Source organism: Tachyglossus aculeatus, chromosome 21 (genome assembly GCF_015852505.1).
Source record: "Tachyglossus aculeatus isolate mTacAcu1 chromosome 21, mTacAcu1.pri, whole genome shotgun sequence".
NCBI lineage: Eukaryota > Metazoa > Chordata > Mammalia > Monotremata > Tachyglossidae > Tachyglossus > Tachyglossus aculeatus.
In genome coordinates, this window is record NC_052086.1 from 37,508,933 (window position 1) to 37,524,613 (window position 15,681).

The following is a 15,681-nucleotide window of genomic DNA, read 5'->3' on the forward strand; positions in this document are numbered from 1 at the left end:
CTCCTCCCCCTCTCCCTCCCCACAGCACCTGTATATATGTATATATGTTTGTACGTATTTATTACTCTATTTATTTTTTTTTATTTTACTTGTACATATTTATTCTATTTATTTTATTTTGTTATTATGTTTTGTTGTCTGTCCTCCCCTTCTAGACTGTGAGCCTACTGTTGGGTAGGTGTGTTGCCAACTTGGACTTCCCAAGCGCTTAGTCCAGTGCTCTGCACACAGTAAGCGCTCAATAAATACGATTGAATGAATGAATGAATATTCACCCCACCCGTAGCTCCACAACATTTACCACCATTTGACTGTAAAATGGTCTGCCCCCCCACCCACCTTACCTCCTTCCCTTCCCCACAGCACCTATATATATGTATATATGTTTGTACGGATTTATTACTCTATTCTACTTGTACATATCTATTCTATTTTATTTTGTTAATATGTTTTGTTTTGTTGTCTGTCTCCCCCTTCTAGACTGTGAGCCCGCTGCTGGGTAGGGACCGTCTCTAGATGTTGCCAACTTGTACTTCCCAGGCAATCAATCAATCAGTTGTATTTATTGAGCGCTTACTGCGTGCAGAGCACTGTACTAAGCGCTTGGGAAGTCCAAGTTGGCAACATATAGAGACGGTCCCGACCCAACAGTGGGCTCACAGTCTAAAAGGGGGAGACAGAGAACAAAACCAAACATACTAACAAAATAAAATAAATAGGATAGGTATGTACAAGCAAAATAAATAAATAAATAAATAGAGTAATAAATATGTACAAACACTAAGCGCTCAGTAAATACGATTGATTGATTGATTGACTGTCTGTCTCCCCCTCTAGACCTTAAGCTCATTGTGGGCATTGAACGTATCTACCAACTCTGTCGTACCGTACTCTTCCAAGCGTTTAGTACGGTGCCCTGCACACAGTGGGCACTCAATAAATGCCTCTGCTAATCTACTTTCATTCAATTGCATTTATTGAGCGCTTACTGTGTGCAGAGCACTGGACTAAGCGCTTGGGAAGTCCAAGTTGGCAACATATAGAGACGGGCCCTACCCAACAACGGGCTCACAGGCTAGAAGGGGGAGACGGCTCTCCTCCCCTTGCACAGAATAGAGCAAAGATGCAGTTTCCTAGAGAATGGTTTCAGGTGAAGATACTTGGTGTTTAGAGTATCTCCTTAATTGTTTCAAGAAAAATCCTTCCTTTCTCCCTCTCTCTCACAGTAATAATAATAATAATAATAATAATAATAATGGTATTTGTTAAGCACTTACTATGTGCCAAGCACTGTTCTAAGCACTGGGGTAATAATAACAATAATAATGAAGATGGCATTTATTAAGCACTTACTATGTGCCAAGCCCTGTTCTAAGCACTGGGGTAATAATAATAATAATGAAGATGGCATTTATTAAGCACTTACTATGTGCCAAGCGCTGTTCTAAGCCCTGGGGTAATAATAATAATAATAATAATGAAGATGGCATTTATTAAGCACTTACTATGTGCCAAGCACTGTTCTAGGCACTGGGGTAATAATAATAATAATAATGAAGATGGCATTTATTAAGCACTTACTATGTGCCAAGCACTGTTCTAAGCACTGGGGTAATAATAATAATAATAATAATGAAGATGGCATTTATTAAGCACTTGCTATGTGCCAAGCACTGTTCTAAGCACTGGGGTAATAATAATAATAATGAAGGTGGCATTTATTAAGCACTTATTTATTATTTATTTATTTTACTTGTACATAATTATTCTATTTTTTTAGTTTGTTAATATGTTTTGTTCTGTTCTCTGTCTCCCCCTTCTAGACTGTGAGCCCACTGTTGGGTAGGGACCGTCTCTATATGTTGCCAACTTGTACTTCCCAAGCGCTTTGTACAGTGCTCTGCACACTGTAAGCGCTCAATAAATACAATTGAATGAATGAATGAATGAACTTACTATATGTGCCAAGCACTGCTCTAAGCACTGGGGTGATAATAATAATAATAATAATAACAATGAAGATGGCATTTATTAAGCACTTACTGTGTGCCAAGCACTGTTCTAAGCACTGGGGTAATAATAATAATAATGATGATAATGAAGATGGCATTTATTAAGCACTTACTATGTGCCAAGCACTGTTCTAAGCACTGGGGTAATAATAATGATAATAATAATGAAGATGGCATTTATTAAGCACTTACTATGTGCCAAGCACTGTTCTAAGCACTGGGGTAATAATAATAATAATAATAATAATGAAGATGGCATTTATTAAGCACTTACTATGTGCCAAGCGCTGTTCTAAGCACTGGGGTAATAAAAATAATAATGAAGATGGCATTTATTAAGCACTTACTATGTTCCAAGCACTGTTCTAAGCACTGGGGTAATAATAATAATGATGAAGATGACGTTTATTAAGCACTTACGATGTGCCAAGTACTGTTCTAAGCATTGGGGTAACAATAATAATAATAATGAAGATGGCATTTATGAAGCACTTATGATGTGCCAAGTACTGTTCTAAGCACTGGGGTAATAATAATAATAATAATAATGAAGATGGCATTTATTAAGCACTTACTATGTGCCAAGTACTGTTCTAAGCACTGGGGTAATAATAATAATAATGATGATAATGAAGATGGCATTTATTAAGCACTTACTATGTGCCAACCACTGTTCTAAGCACTGGGGTAATAATAATAGTAATGAAGATGGCATTTATTAAGCACTTAGTATGTGCCAAGCACTGTTCTAAGCACTGGGGAGGTTACAGGGTGATCAGGTTGTCCCATGGGGGGCTCACAGTCTTCATCCCCATTGTACAGATGAGGTGACTGAGGCCCAGGGAAGTGAAGTGACTTGCCCACAGTCACCCAGCTGACAAGTGGCGGAGGCGGGATTTGAACCCACGACCTCTGACTCCCAAGCCTGGGCTCTTTCCACTGAGCCACGCTGCTTCCCCTACATCTCATCTCTGTCCCTGATTCACTCCCTCTTTCTTCCCTCTCTCCCCTTCTCTCTCTGTCTCCGTCACCGTCTCAATCAATCGTATTTATTGAGCGCTTACTGTGGGCGGAGCACTGGACTAAGCGCTTGGGAAGTCCAAGTTGGCAACATATGGAGACGGGCCCGACCCAACAGCGGGCTCACAGGCTAGAAGGGGGAGACGCAGAACAAAACCAAACATACTAACTAAATAAAAAAAGTAGAATAAATAGGTACAAGTAAAATAAATGAATAAATAATAAATAAATAAGTGCTTAATAAATGCCATCTTCAGTATTATTATTATTACCCCAGTGTTTAGAACAGTGCTTGGAACATAGTAAGTGCTTAATAAATGCCATCTTCATATTATTATTTTTATTACCCCTGTGCTTAGAACAGTGCTTGGCACATAGTAAGTGCTTAATAAATGCCATCTTCATCATTAGTATTAATACCCCAGTGCTTAGAACAGTGCTTGGAACATAGTAAGTGCTTAATAAATGCTATCTTCATTATTATTACCCCAGTGCTTAAAACAGTGCTTGGCACATAGTAAGTGCTTAATAAATGCCATCTTCATATTATTATTTTTATTACCCCAGTGTTTAGAACACTGCTTGGCACATAGTAAGTGCTTAATAAATGCCATCTTCATTATTATCATTATTATTATTATTATTACCCCAGTGCTTGGAACAGTGCTTGGCACATTGTAAGTGCTTAATAAATGCCATCTTCATCATTATTATTATTACCCCAGTGCTTGGAACATAGTAAGTGCTTAATAAATGCCATCTTCATTATTATTATTATTATTATTATTACCCCAGTGCTTAAAACAGTGCTTGGCACATAGTAAGGGCTTCATAAATGCCATCTTCATCATTATTATTATTACCCCAGTGCTTAGAACAGTGCTTAGCACCTAGTAAGTGCTTAATAAATGCCATCTTCATTATTATTATTACCCCAGTGCTTAAAACAGTGCTTGGCACCTAGTAAGTGCTTAATAAATGCCATCTTCATTATTATCATTATTACCCCAGTGCTTAGAACAGTGCTTGGCACCTAGTAAGTGCTTAATAAATGCCATCTTCATATTATTATTTTTATTACCCCAGTGCTTAGAACTGTGCTTGGCACATAGTAAGTGCTTCATAAATGCCATCTTCATCATTATTATTATTACCCCAGTGCTTGGAACATAGTAAGTGCTTAATAAATGCCATCTTCATTATTATTATTATTATTATTACCCCAGTGCTTAAAACAGTGCTTGGCACATAGTAAGTGCTTAATAAATGCCATCTTCATATTATTATTTTTATTACCCCAGTGCTTAGAACAGTGCTTGGCACATAGTAAGTGCTTAATAAATGCCATCTTCATTATTATTATTATTATTTATTATTATTACCCCAGTGCTTAGAACAGTGCTTGGCACATAGTAAGTGCTTAATAAATGCCATCTTCATCATTATTATTATTACCCCAGTGCTTAGAACAGTGCTTGGCACATAGTAAGTGCTTAATAAATGCCATCTTCATTATTATTATTATTATTATTATTATTACCCCAGCGCTTAAAACAGTGCTTGGCACATAGTAAGTGCTTAATAAATGCCATCTTCATATTATTATTTTTATTACCCCAGTGTTTAGAACAGTGCTTGGCACATAGTAAGTGCTTAATAAATGCCATCTTCATATTATTATTTTTATTACCCCAGTGCTTAGAACAGTGCTTGGCACATAGTAAGTGCTTAATAAATGCCATCTTCATCATTATCATTATTATTATTACCCCAGTGCTTAGAACAGTGCTTGGCACATAGTAAGTGCTTAATAAATGCCATCTTCATCATTATTATGATTACCCCAGTACTTAGAACAGTGCTTGGCACATCGTAAGTGCTTCATAAATGCCATCTTCATCATTATTATTATTACCCCAGTGCTTAGAACAGTGCTTGGAATATAGTAAGTGCTTAATAAATGCTTCATTATTATTATTACCCTAGTGCATGGCACATAGTAAGTGCTGAATAAATGCCATCTTCGTTATTATTATTATTATTATTATTATTATTATTATTATTACCCCAGTGCTTAGAACAGTGCTTGGCACATAGTAAGTGCTTAATAAATGCCATCTTCTTCATTATTATTATTATTATTATTATTATTATTATTATCATTATTATTATTCCCCCAGTGCTTAGAACAGTGCTTGGCACATAGTAAGTGCTTAATAAATGCCATCTTCATTATTATTATTATCCCAGTGCTTAGAACAGTGCTTGGCACATAGTAAGTGCTTCATAAATGCCATCTTCATTATTATTATTACCCCCAGTGCTTGGCACATAGTAAGTGCTTAATAAATGCCATCTTCGTATTATTATTTTTATTGCCCCAGTGCTTAGAACAGTGCTTGGCCCATAGTAAGTGCTTAATAAATGCCATCTTCATTATTATTATTACCCCAGTGCTTAGAGCAGTGCTTGGCAAATAGGGCTTAATAAATGCCATCTTCATTATTATTATTATTATTATTATTACCCCACTGCTTAGAACAGTGCTTGGCACATAGTAAGTGCTTAATATATACCATCTTCATTATTATTATTATTATTATTATTATTATTATTATGACCCTGATTATTATAATTATTATTATTATTATGATGATGATGATGATGATGATGATGACCCTGAGTTGATGCTTTCCTCTCCTGGCCCCCATGGCCGAGGAGTGGGGCCTGGCTCTCAGGTTGGCAACTGTCTCCCCTTCAGGGCTCGCTGGTATTCCATGGAGATGGCTGGGATCGTCTGCTTCACCGGAGCGAATATCATCACGCAGGCCCGGGAGCTGATTGAGCAGATCGGGTGAGTAGTGGAGGCAGGCTTCCCGCGCCTCCCGTGCCGACGGGGGCCACACAGGGTTTCCCTCCGCATCCGGCAGCATCACTCTTTTCCCACATCCTCCCTCTTGGTCCGGAACTCCCCCTCTCTCCATATAATAATTATGATAATGATGGCATTTGTTAAGCGCTTACTACGTGCAAAGCACTGTTCTAAGCACTGGGGAGGTTACAAGGTCATCAGGTTGTCCCACGGGGGGCTCACAGTCTTCAGCCCCGTTTTACAGATGAGGTCACTGAGGCCCAGAGAATAATAATAATGATGGTATTTGTTAAGGGCTTACTATGTGCAAAGCACTGTTCTAAGCATTGGGATAGATACAGGCTGATCAGGTTGACCCACATGGGACTCCCAGTCTTATTCCCCATTTTACAGATGAGGTAACTGAGGCCCAGAGCAGCTAAGTGACTTGCCCCAAAGTCACACAGCCAAGTGAAGTGACTTGTCAATCAATCAATCAATCAATCGTATTTATTGAGCGCTTACTGTGTGCAGAGCACTGTACTAAGCACTTGGGAAGTACAAGTTGGCAACATATAGAAACGGTCCCTACCCAACAGTGGGCTCACAGTCCAAAAGACTGTCCAAAGTCACCCGGCTGACAATTGGCAGAGCCGGGATTTGAACCCATGGCCTCTGACTCCAAAGCCCGGGCTCTTTCCACCGAGCCACGCGGCTTCTCTATACGCCAGACCACCACTCTCCCCACCTCCAAAGTATCACTAAGGTCACTTCTCCTCCAATTAAGCCCTCTTTTCCCCAAATCCCTCTCCCTCCGTTGTTGTCCACACAGTCCTGTACCCTTTGGAGCGCTTAGTACAGTGCTCTGCACATAGTAAGCGCTCAATAGATACGATTGATGATGACTTAGTTTTCACCCCACCCTCAGCCCCGCATCACTTACGTTCAGATCTTTAAATTATGTATTTATCGTCTGTCTCCCCCTCTAGATCATAAGCTCCGATGTGGGCTACCGACTTTATGTATTATAATACAAATGCAGCATTTGAGAAGCAGCGTGGCTCAGTGGAAAGAGCCTGGGCTTTGGAGGCAGAGGTCACGGGTTCAAATCCCAGCTCTGCCAACTGTCAGCTGTGTGACTTTGGGCAAGTCACTTCACTTCTCTGGGCCTCAGTTCCCTCATCTGTCAAATGGGGATTAAGACTGTGAGCCTCCCGTGGGACAACCTGATCACCTTGTATTCTCCCCAGCGCTTAGAACAGTGCTCTGCACATAGTAAGTGCTTAATAAATGCCATCATTTGTTCAGGGCTTACTCTGGGCCAAGCACTGTACTAAGCGCTAGGGTAGATCATCAAGTCTCACACGCAGCCCACCGTCAACGTAAGGGGGGAACAGGATCAAATCCCCATTTTGCAGGTGAGGGAAGCGAGGCACAGAGACGTGACGCGACCTGCCCGGGGTCAAACAGCAGACGGGTGGCTGAGAACCCAGAACTTCTGACTGTCAGGCCTGTGCTCTTTCCACTAGGCCACACTGCTTCGCCAGGCGCTTAGTACAGCGCCCTGCCCGCAGTACGTACCACCGACGGATTGATTCGTTGTTCTGGGGACGGTCCTGAAAAGCAAAGAACCAAGTGGAGCAGGAAATCATCCGTGCTTTGTTGTTCATTCATTCATTCATTCAATCGTATTTATCGAGCGCTTACTGTGCGCAGAGCACTGGACTAAGCGCTTGGGAAGTCCAAGTTGACAACATACAGAGACGGTCCCTACCCAGCAGCGGGCTCACAGTCTAGAAGGGGGAGACAGACAACAAAACGAAACATATTAACAAAATAAAAGAAATAGAATAAATATGTACAAATAAAATTGAGTAATAAATACGTACATATATACTGGTAATAATAATAATAATAATGATGGCATTTATTTAGCGCTTACTATGAGCAAAGCGCTGGGGAGGATACAAGGTGATCAGGTTGTCCCACGTGAGGCTTTCCAGATGAGGGAACTGAGGCCCAGAGAAGCGAAGTGACTTGCCCAAAGTCACCCAGCTGACAATCGGCAGAGCCGGGATTTGAACCCATGACCTCTGACTCCAAAGCCCGGGCTCTTTTCCACGGAGCCACGCTGCTTCTCGTGATGGGTAGACAGGACTTGTCGCGTCCCCTCTGGACTGTAAGCTTGTTGTGGGCAGGAAATGTGTCCGCTTCTTGTTACAGTGTACTCTCCCTTTGTCGTTCCAAGAGTTCAGTAGGAACTTGGTTAGATTCTGAGGCGAGCTGAGATTTTCCCCGCGGGTCGGTGTAGTCTTCCCACCTTCCCACCTCCCTCCTTGCCCTTCTCCATCCCTGCTTCCCTCTTTATGGCCTCAGCTCCCAAATCCTCTCACAGGAGACCCTTGGAGTTGGACACAGACGGCATCTGGTGCGTCCTACCCAACAGCTTTCCGGAAAACTTTGTCATCAGGTCGACCAACGCGAAGAAGCCCAAGGTGACCGTCTCCTATCCTGGGGCCATGTTGAATATCATGGTGAAGGTGAGTTAGGGTGAAGTCTTTTTGATTTAGACTTCATTTATTTATTTATTTTTATTTATTTTACTTGTACATATCTATTCTACTTATTTTATTCTGTTAGCACGTTTGGTTTTGTTCTCTGTCTCCCCCTTTTATCATCAGTCGTATTTATTGAGCGCTTACTATGTGCAGAGCACGTTTAGACTGTGAGTAGGGACCGTCTCTATATGTTGCCAACTTGGACTTCCCAAGCGCTTAGTCCAGCGCTCTGCACACAGTAAGCGCTCAATAAATACAATTGATGATGATGATGATGAAGTCTGGAGCTCTTGGGAGAGTACAGTATTTTCACTAATGATGATGCTAATAATAATGTTGATATTTAAGCGCTTCCTACGTGCCGCGCGCTGTTCTAAGCGCGGGGGGAGATACAAGGTAATCAGGTTGTCCCACGTGGGGCCCCCATTTTCCGGATGAAGGAACTGAGGCCCGGAGGAGGGAAGTGACTGGCCCAAAGTCACGCAGCTGACGAGTGGCGGAGCCGGGATTTGAACCCGCAACCTCTGGCTCCCAAGCCTGGGCTCTGTCCACTAGGCCAGGCTGCTTCTCTAAACAATAAATAGGCACATTCCCTGCCCACAGCGAGCTGCCCGTCCACCTCGCCGGCTACCCGAGGTGGTCCGTTGAGCCGAAAGACTTCACCGTCGGTGGCATCCCCCGGCTGGCAGAGCCGGAACGAAAACCTGTGCTCTTTCCGTGCACCAAGAGGGGGGCTCCGGCGATCAATCAAGCAATCGATCCTATTTATTGAGCGCTTACTGTGCAGCGGTGTGGTCAGCCACTACCTTTCCTTTGATTGATTGATTGATTTCCCCTGAGCATGCACGTGGGTAGCGCCAGTGGCCGGAGGGAAGCGAGGTCATCATCATCAATCGTATTTATTGAGCGCTTACTGTGTGCAGAGCACTGGACTAAGCGCTTGGGAAGTACAAATTGGCAACATATAGAGACAGTCCCTACCCAACAGGGGGCTCACAGTCTAAAAGGGGGAGACAGAGAACAAAACCAAACATACTAACAAAATAAAATAAATAGATATGTACAAATAAAATAAATAAATAGAGTAAAAATAGTCGGTGAGTAGAGCCAAGGTCTCGCCTCCACGCCCGCAGGAAGGCTTCACCAACGATCAATACCAGGAGCTGGCCGACCCAGCCTCGCTCACCTACGTCACCCGCTCGGAGAACAGCATCTTTTTTGAAGTGGACGGACCCTATTTGGCCATGATCCTCCCCGCTTCCAAGGAGGAAGGGAAGAAACTGAAGAAAAGGTCATCTTCCTTTCTTTTTTAACGGTATTCGTTAAGGGGTTCCTAGGTGCCGGGCGCTGCACTAAGCGCTGGGATAGATAGAAGCCCCCTGGCCCACACGGGGCTCGCAATCTTAATCCCCGTTTTACGGAGGAGGGAACTGAGGCCCAGAGAATCGAAGTGACTGGCCCAAGGTCACGCAGCAGACTCGTCTTGGACTCCGTGCTTACGCAGTGTCTCTTTGGGGGATAAATAAGGGGAAAAGACTGGGATCCAAATCCTCTCTCTCCCAAAATGAGAGTGGAAGTTTCGACGCCGACTGAAGCCAAAGCCTCGGCAGAGGACTAGGCAGCTATTTTTTGAGCGCCAACCTGCCGTAGTGCAAATGCAGAGCGAGCAAGTGACACATCCCCCTCCACAAGGAGCTTACACTCCAGTGGGTTGGCGGGCGAAAGAGCCTTTATAAACCGAGCACTCAGAATAAATAATGGAATGAGCAAGTGAATACATGTGTGCTGAGGATGATTATAATAATAATAATAATAATGATGGCATTTATCAAGCGCTTACTATGTGCAAAGCCCTGTTCTAAGCGCTGGGGAGGTTACAAGGTGATCACGTTGTCCCACGAGGGGCTCACAGTCCTCGTCCCCAATTTACAGATGAGGGAACTGAGGCATGGAGAAGTGAAGTGACTTGCCCAGAGTCACACAGCTGCCAGTTGGCGGAGCAGGGATTTGAACCCATGACCTCTGATTCCAAAGCCTGGGCTCTTTACTTCCATAAATGCTAGAGGTGGTTGACGGTCTCTCTGTCTCGGGATGTTGGGGACGAATGAGAGGAGGCGGGCTTTAGATACGTGGGCCCCGTTTCCACGTCGGTTTTGCTGCTCTTTCTCTGCCTTCCTGAGCGAATAATAATAATAATAATAATAATAATAATGGCATTTATCAAGCGCTTACTATGTGCAAAGCCCTGTTCTAAGCCCTGGGGAGGTTACAAGGTGATCACGTTGCCCCATGAGGGGCTCACAGTCTTCATCCCCAATTTACAGATAAGGGAACTGAGGCATGGAGAAGTGAAGTGACTTGCCCAGAGTCACACAGCTGCCAGTTGGCAGAGCAGGGATTTGAACCCATGACCTCTGACTCCAAAGCCTGGGCTCTTTACTTACATAAATGCTCGAGGTGGTTGACGGGCTCTCTGTCTCGGGATGTTGGGAACGAATGAGAGGAGACGGGCTTTAGATACGGGGGCCCTGTTTCCTCGTGGGTTTTGCTGCTCTTTCTCTGCCTTCCTGAACGACCCGGATTCGGCCGAGGAAGGGGAGCCGTCGGTCGGAGATAACAATAATAATAATAATAATAATAATAATAATAATGATGGCATTTATTAAGCGCTTACTATGTGCAAAGCACTGTTCTAAGCGCTGGGGGGATACAAGGTGATCAGGTTGCCCCACAGGGGGCTCACAGTCAATCCCCATTTTCCAGATGAGGTATCTGAGGCACAGAGAAGTTAAGTGACTTGCCCAAAGTCACACAGCTGACAGTTGGCAGAGCCGGGATTTGAACCCTTGACCCCTGACTCCAAAGCCCATCCTCTTTCCACTGAGCCACGGAGATGATGCTCTGGGCTGCTCTCGGGAGAGCCGGGAGGTCTCCGACGCCGAGGACAGCGGGCGAGAAGCGCGGAAGGGAGGGCGCCTGCCGCCCCCGTTTCACGGAGCACCGCGGGATTTCCGTTCAGGTACGCCGTGTTCAACGAAGACGGCTCCCTGGCTGAGCTGAAAGGCTTTGAGGTGAAGCGGCGCGGGGAGCTGCAGCTGATCAAAATCTTCCAGTCCTCGGTGTTCGAGGCCTTCCTGAAGGGCGGCACGCTGGAGGAGGTGTACGGGTCCGTCGCCAAGGTGGCCGATTACTGGCTGGATGTGCTGTACAGCAAGGTGGGTTTGGCCCCGGCGCCGCGTCGGGCCGGGCCCTCATAAGCCGAGCGCTCGGAATAAATAACGGGATGAGCAAGTGAATACGTGCGTGCTGAGGATGATTATAAGTACTTCCATAAATGCTAGAGGTGGTTGACGGTCTCTCCGTCTTGGGATGTTGGGAACGAGTGAGAGGAGGCGGGCTTTAGTTACGGGGGCCCCGTTTCCTCGCGGGTTTTGCCGCCTCGGGCCGGGCCTTTATAAGCCGAGCACTCGGAATAAATAACGGAATGAGCAAGTGAATACGTGCGTGCTGAGGATGATTATAAGTACTTCCATAAATGCTAGAGGTGGTTGACGGTCTCTCCGTCTTGGGATGTTGGGAACGAGTGAGAGGAGGCGGGCTTTAGATACGGGGGCCCCGTTTCCTCGCGGGTTTTGCCGCCTCGGGCCGGGCCTTTATAAGCCGAGCACTCGGAATAAATAACGGAATGAGCAAGTGAATACGTGCGTGTTGAGGATGATTATAAGTACTTCCATAAATGCTAGAGGTGGTTGACGGTCTCTCCGTCTTGGGATGTTGGGAACGAATGAGAGGAGGCGGGCTTTAGATACGGGGGCCCCGTTTCCTCGCGGGTTTTGCCGCCTCGGGCCGGGCCTTTATAAGCCGAGCACTCGGAATAAATAACGGAACGAGCAAGTGAATACGTGCGTGCTGAGGATGATTATAAGTACTTCCATAAATGCTAGAGGTGGTTGACGGTCTCTCCGTCTTGGGATGTTGGGAACGAGTGAGAGGAGGCGGGCTTTAGTTACGGGGACCCCGTTTCCTCGCGGGTTTTGCCGCCTCGGGCCGGGCCTTTATAAGCCGAGCACTCGGAATAAATAATGGAATGAGCAAGTGAATACGTGCGTGCTGAGGATGATTATAAGTACTTCCATAAATGCTAGAGGTGGTTGACGGTCTCTCCGTCTTGGGATGTTGGGAACGAATGAGAGGAGGCGGACTTTGGATACGGGGGCCCCGTTTCCTCGCGTCGGGCCGGGCCTTTATAAGCCGAGCACTCGGAATAAATAATGGAATGAGCAAGTGAATACGTGCGTGCTGAGGATGATTATAAGTACTTCCATAAATGCTAGAGGTGGTTGACGGTCTCTCCGTCTTGGGATGTTGGGAACGAATGAGAGGAGGCGGGCTTTGGATACGGGGGCCCCGTTTCCTCGCGGGTTTTGCTGCTCTTTCTCTGCCTTCCCGAACGACCCGGATCCGGCCGAGGAAGGGGAGCCGTCGGTCGGAGACGATGCCCTGGGCTGCTCCCGCGAGAGCCGGGAGCGACTCGCCGCTCACCGTCCCCGTCGCCCCCCCCGGTAGGCGGCCAACATGCCCGACTCGGAGCTGTTCGAGCTGATCTCCGAGAATCGCTCCATGTCGCGGAAGCTGGAGGACTACGGGGAGCAGAAGTCGACCTCCATCAGCACGGCCAAGCGGCTGGCCGAGTTTCTGGGGGACCAGATGGTCAAGGACGCCGGGCTGAGCTGTCGCTTCATCATCTCCCGGAAGCCCGAGGGGTCTCCGGTCACGGAGAGGTAACCCGTCTCCGAGCAGTCGGTCGTATTCATCGAGGGCTTACCGTGTGCGGAATGTTGTAAAAAAAATAATAATAATAACGATGGCATTTATTAAGCGCTTACTATGTGCAAAGCACTGTTCTAAGCGCTGGGGAGGTTACAAGGTGATCGGGTTGTCCCACATGGGGCTCACAGTCTCCATCCCCGTTTTACAGATGAGGGAACTGAGGCCCAGAGAAGTGAAGCGACTCGCCCAAAGTCGCACGGCTGACAAGTGGCGGGGCCGGGATTTGAACCCATGACCTCTGACTCCAAAGCCCGGGCTCTTTCCGCTGAGCCACGCTGTACCGAGTGCTTGGGAGAGGACGGTGTCACGGACGCGTTCCCTGCCCACGACGAGCTTACGGTCTAGAGGGGGAGACGTACCTGAATAGAAATCAATAAATGACAGATATGGAGATAAGTGCCGTGGGCCTGGGGTGGGGGATGAACGATGGGAAGCAGCGTGGTTCGGTGAAAAGAGCCCGGGCTTTGGAGTCAGAGGTCGTGGGTTCAAATCCCGGCTCCACCACTCGTCAGCTGTGTGACTTTGGGCAAGTCACTTCACTTCTCTGGGCCTCAGTTCCGTCATCTGGAAAATGGGGATGAAGACTGTGAGCCCCCCATGGGACAACCTGATTACCTTGCGATAATAATAATAATGGCATTCATTAAGCGCTTACTACGTGCAAAGCACTGCTCTAAGCGCTGGGATGGTTACAGGGTGATCAGGTTGTCCCACGGGGGGCTCACAGTCTTAACCCCCATTTTACAGATGAGGGAACTGAGGCAAAGAGGAGTTGAGTGACTTGCCCAAAGTCACACAGCTGACAGTTGGCGGAGCCGGGATTTGAACCCGTGATGTCTGACTCCAAAGCCTGGGCTCTTTCCACTGAGCCACGCTGCTTCTCTGGTATCCACCCCAGCGCTTAGAACAGTGCTTGGCACATAGTAAGCGCTTAACAAATACCAACATTATTATTATTATTAATAAGGGGAGCCAGTCAGGGTGACCCAGAAGAGAATGAAAGAAGAGTAAAACGGGGCAGAGTCAGGGAAGGCTTCTTGGAGGAGATGTGCCTTCAATAAGGCTTTGAAGTGGGGGAAAATAATTGTCTGTCGGATTTGAGGAGGGAGGGCGTTCCAGGCCAGAGGAGGCAGGACATGGGCGAAAGGTTGACGGGAAGATAGAAAAGCAGGGTGGCCCAGTGGAAAGAGCCCGGGCTTTGGAGTCAGAGGTCATGGGTTCCAATCCCGACTCCACCAACTGTCAGCTGGGTGACTTTGGGCAAGTCACCCAGCTTCAAGGCCCTACTGAGAGCTCACCTCCTCCAGGAGGCCTTCCCACACTCAGCCCCTTCCTTCCTCTCCCCCTCGTCCCCCTCTCCATCCCCCCTATCTTGCCTCCTTCCCTTCCCCACAGCACCTGTATAGATGTATATATGTTTGTACAGATTTATTACTCCATTTATTTTACTTGTACATATCTATTCCATTTATTTTATTTTGTTAGTGTGTTTGGTCTTGTTCTCTGTCTCCCCCATTTAGACTGTGAGCCCACTGTTGGGTAGGGACTGTCTCTATATGTTGCCAACTTGGACTTCCCAAGCGCTTAGTACAGTGCTCTGCACACAGTAAGCGCTCAATAAATACGGCTGATTGATTGATTGAAGTCACTTCACGTCTCTGTGCCTGTTACCTCATCTGTAAAATGGGGATTAAGACCGTCAGCCCCCCCGTGGGACAACCTGATCACCTTGTAACCTCCCCATCGCTTAGAACAGTGCTTTGCACATAGTAAGCGCTTAATAAATGCCACCATTATTATTATTATTATAGACGAGATCGAAGTAGAGTGAGAAGGGTGGCATTAGGGAAGCGGAGTGCTTCCAGAGCATGGGGTTCTTAAAGGACGTGGTGGGGCAGGGAAGAGACCCGAGTGTTGAAAGACTGAGAGACTTTTTAACCCGCCTGGGTGAGAGGAGGAGTCCGTTGGAGGGGAGGGTGTTGTCGGTTTTCCCGGTCTGCGGAAAAGTGCGTCCCCAGGAGTGACAGACGGAGTTTATCCTAGCCTCGGTCGGAAGAATCTAGTTCTAGAAAGTACCTGATCACCTTGTAACCTCCCCAGCGCTTAGAACAGTGCTTTGCACATAGTAAGCGCTTAACAAATGCCATTATTATTATTATTATTATTATTATTATTATTATTATTATTATTATCACTAGCGAGGGCCAAGTTCTACCTTGTATCCTCCAGGGCCGTCCCGCTGGCCATTTTCCAAGCAGAGCCCACGGTGAGGAAGCATTTCCTTCGGAAATGGCTCAAGAGCCCCTCCATGCAGGACTTCGACATCCGGATGGTAAGTGACGAGACAACCCTTTTTGTTTTGGGGTTTTTAAAAATTATTATTGTTATTGTTTTTTAGGCTCCAGGCCTG

At 46.1% G+C, this 15,681-nt stretch overlaps 1 protein-coding gene across 1 annotated transcript in view; it reads left to right on the forward strand.

Annotated features, from left to right (window-relative positions):
* The window catches only part of POLE (DNA polymerase epsilon, catalytic subunit), a 156,562-nt gene that overhangs the window by 66,830 nt on the left and 74,051 nt on the right, over positions 1–15,681 (forward strand). The window contains exons 22-27 of the mRNA XM_038762449.1: positions 5,794–5,886; positions 8,279–8,423; positions 9,575–9,732; positions 11,461–11,656; positions 13,008–13,222; positions 15,501–15,603. Coding sequence (XP_038618377.1) covers positions 5,794–5,886; positions 8,279–8,423; positions 9,575–9,732; positions 11,461–11,656; positions 13,008–13,222; positions 15,501–15,603 — 910 coding nt within the window. The remainder of the gene's footprint in view (positions 1–5,793; positions 5,887–8,278; positions 8,424–9,574; positions 9,733–11,460; positions 11,657–13,007; positions 13,223–15,500; positions 15,604–15,681) is intronic.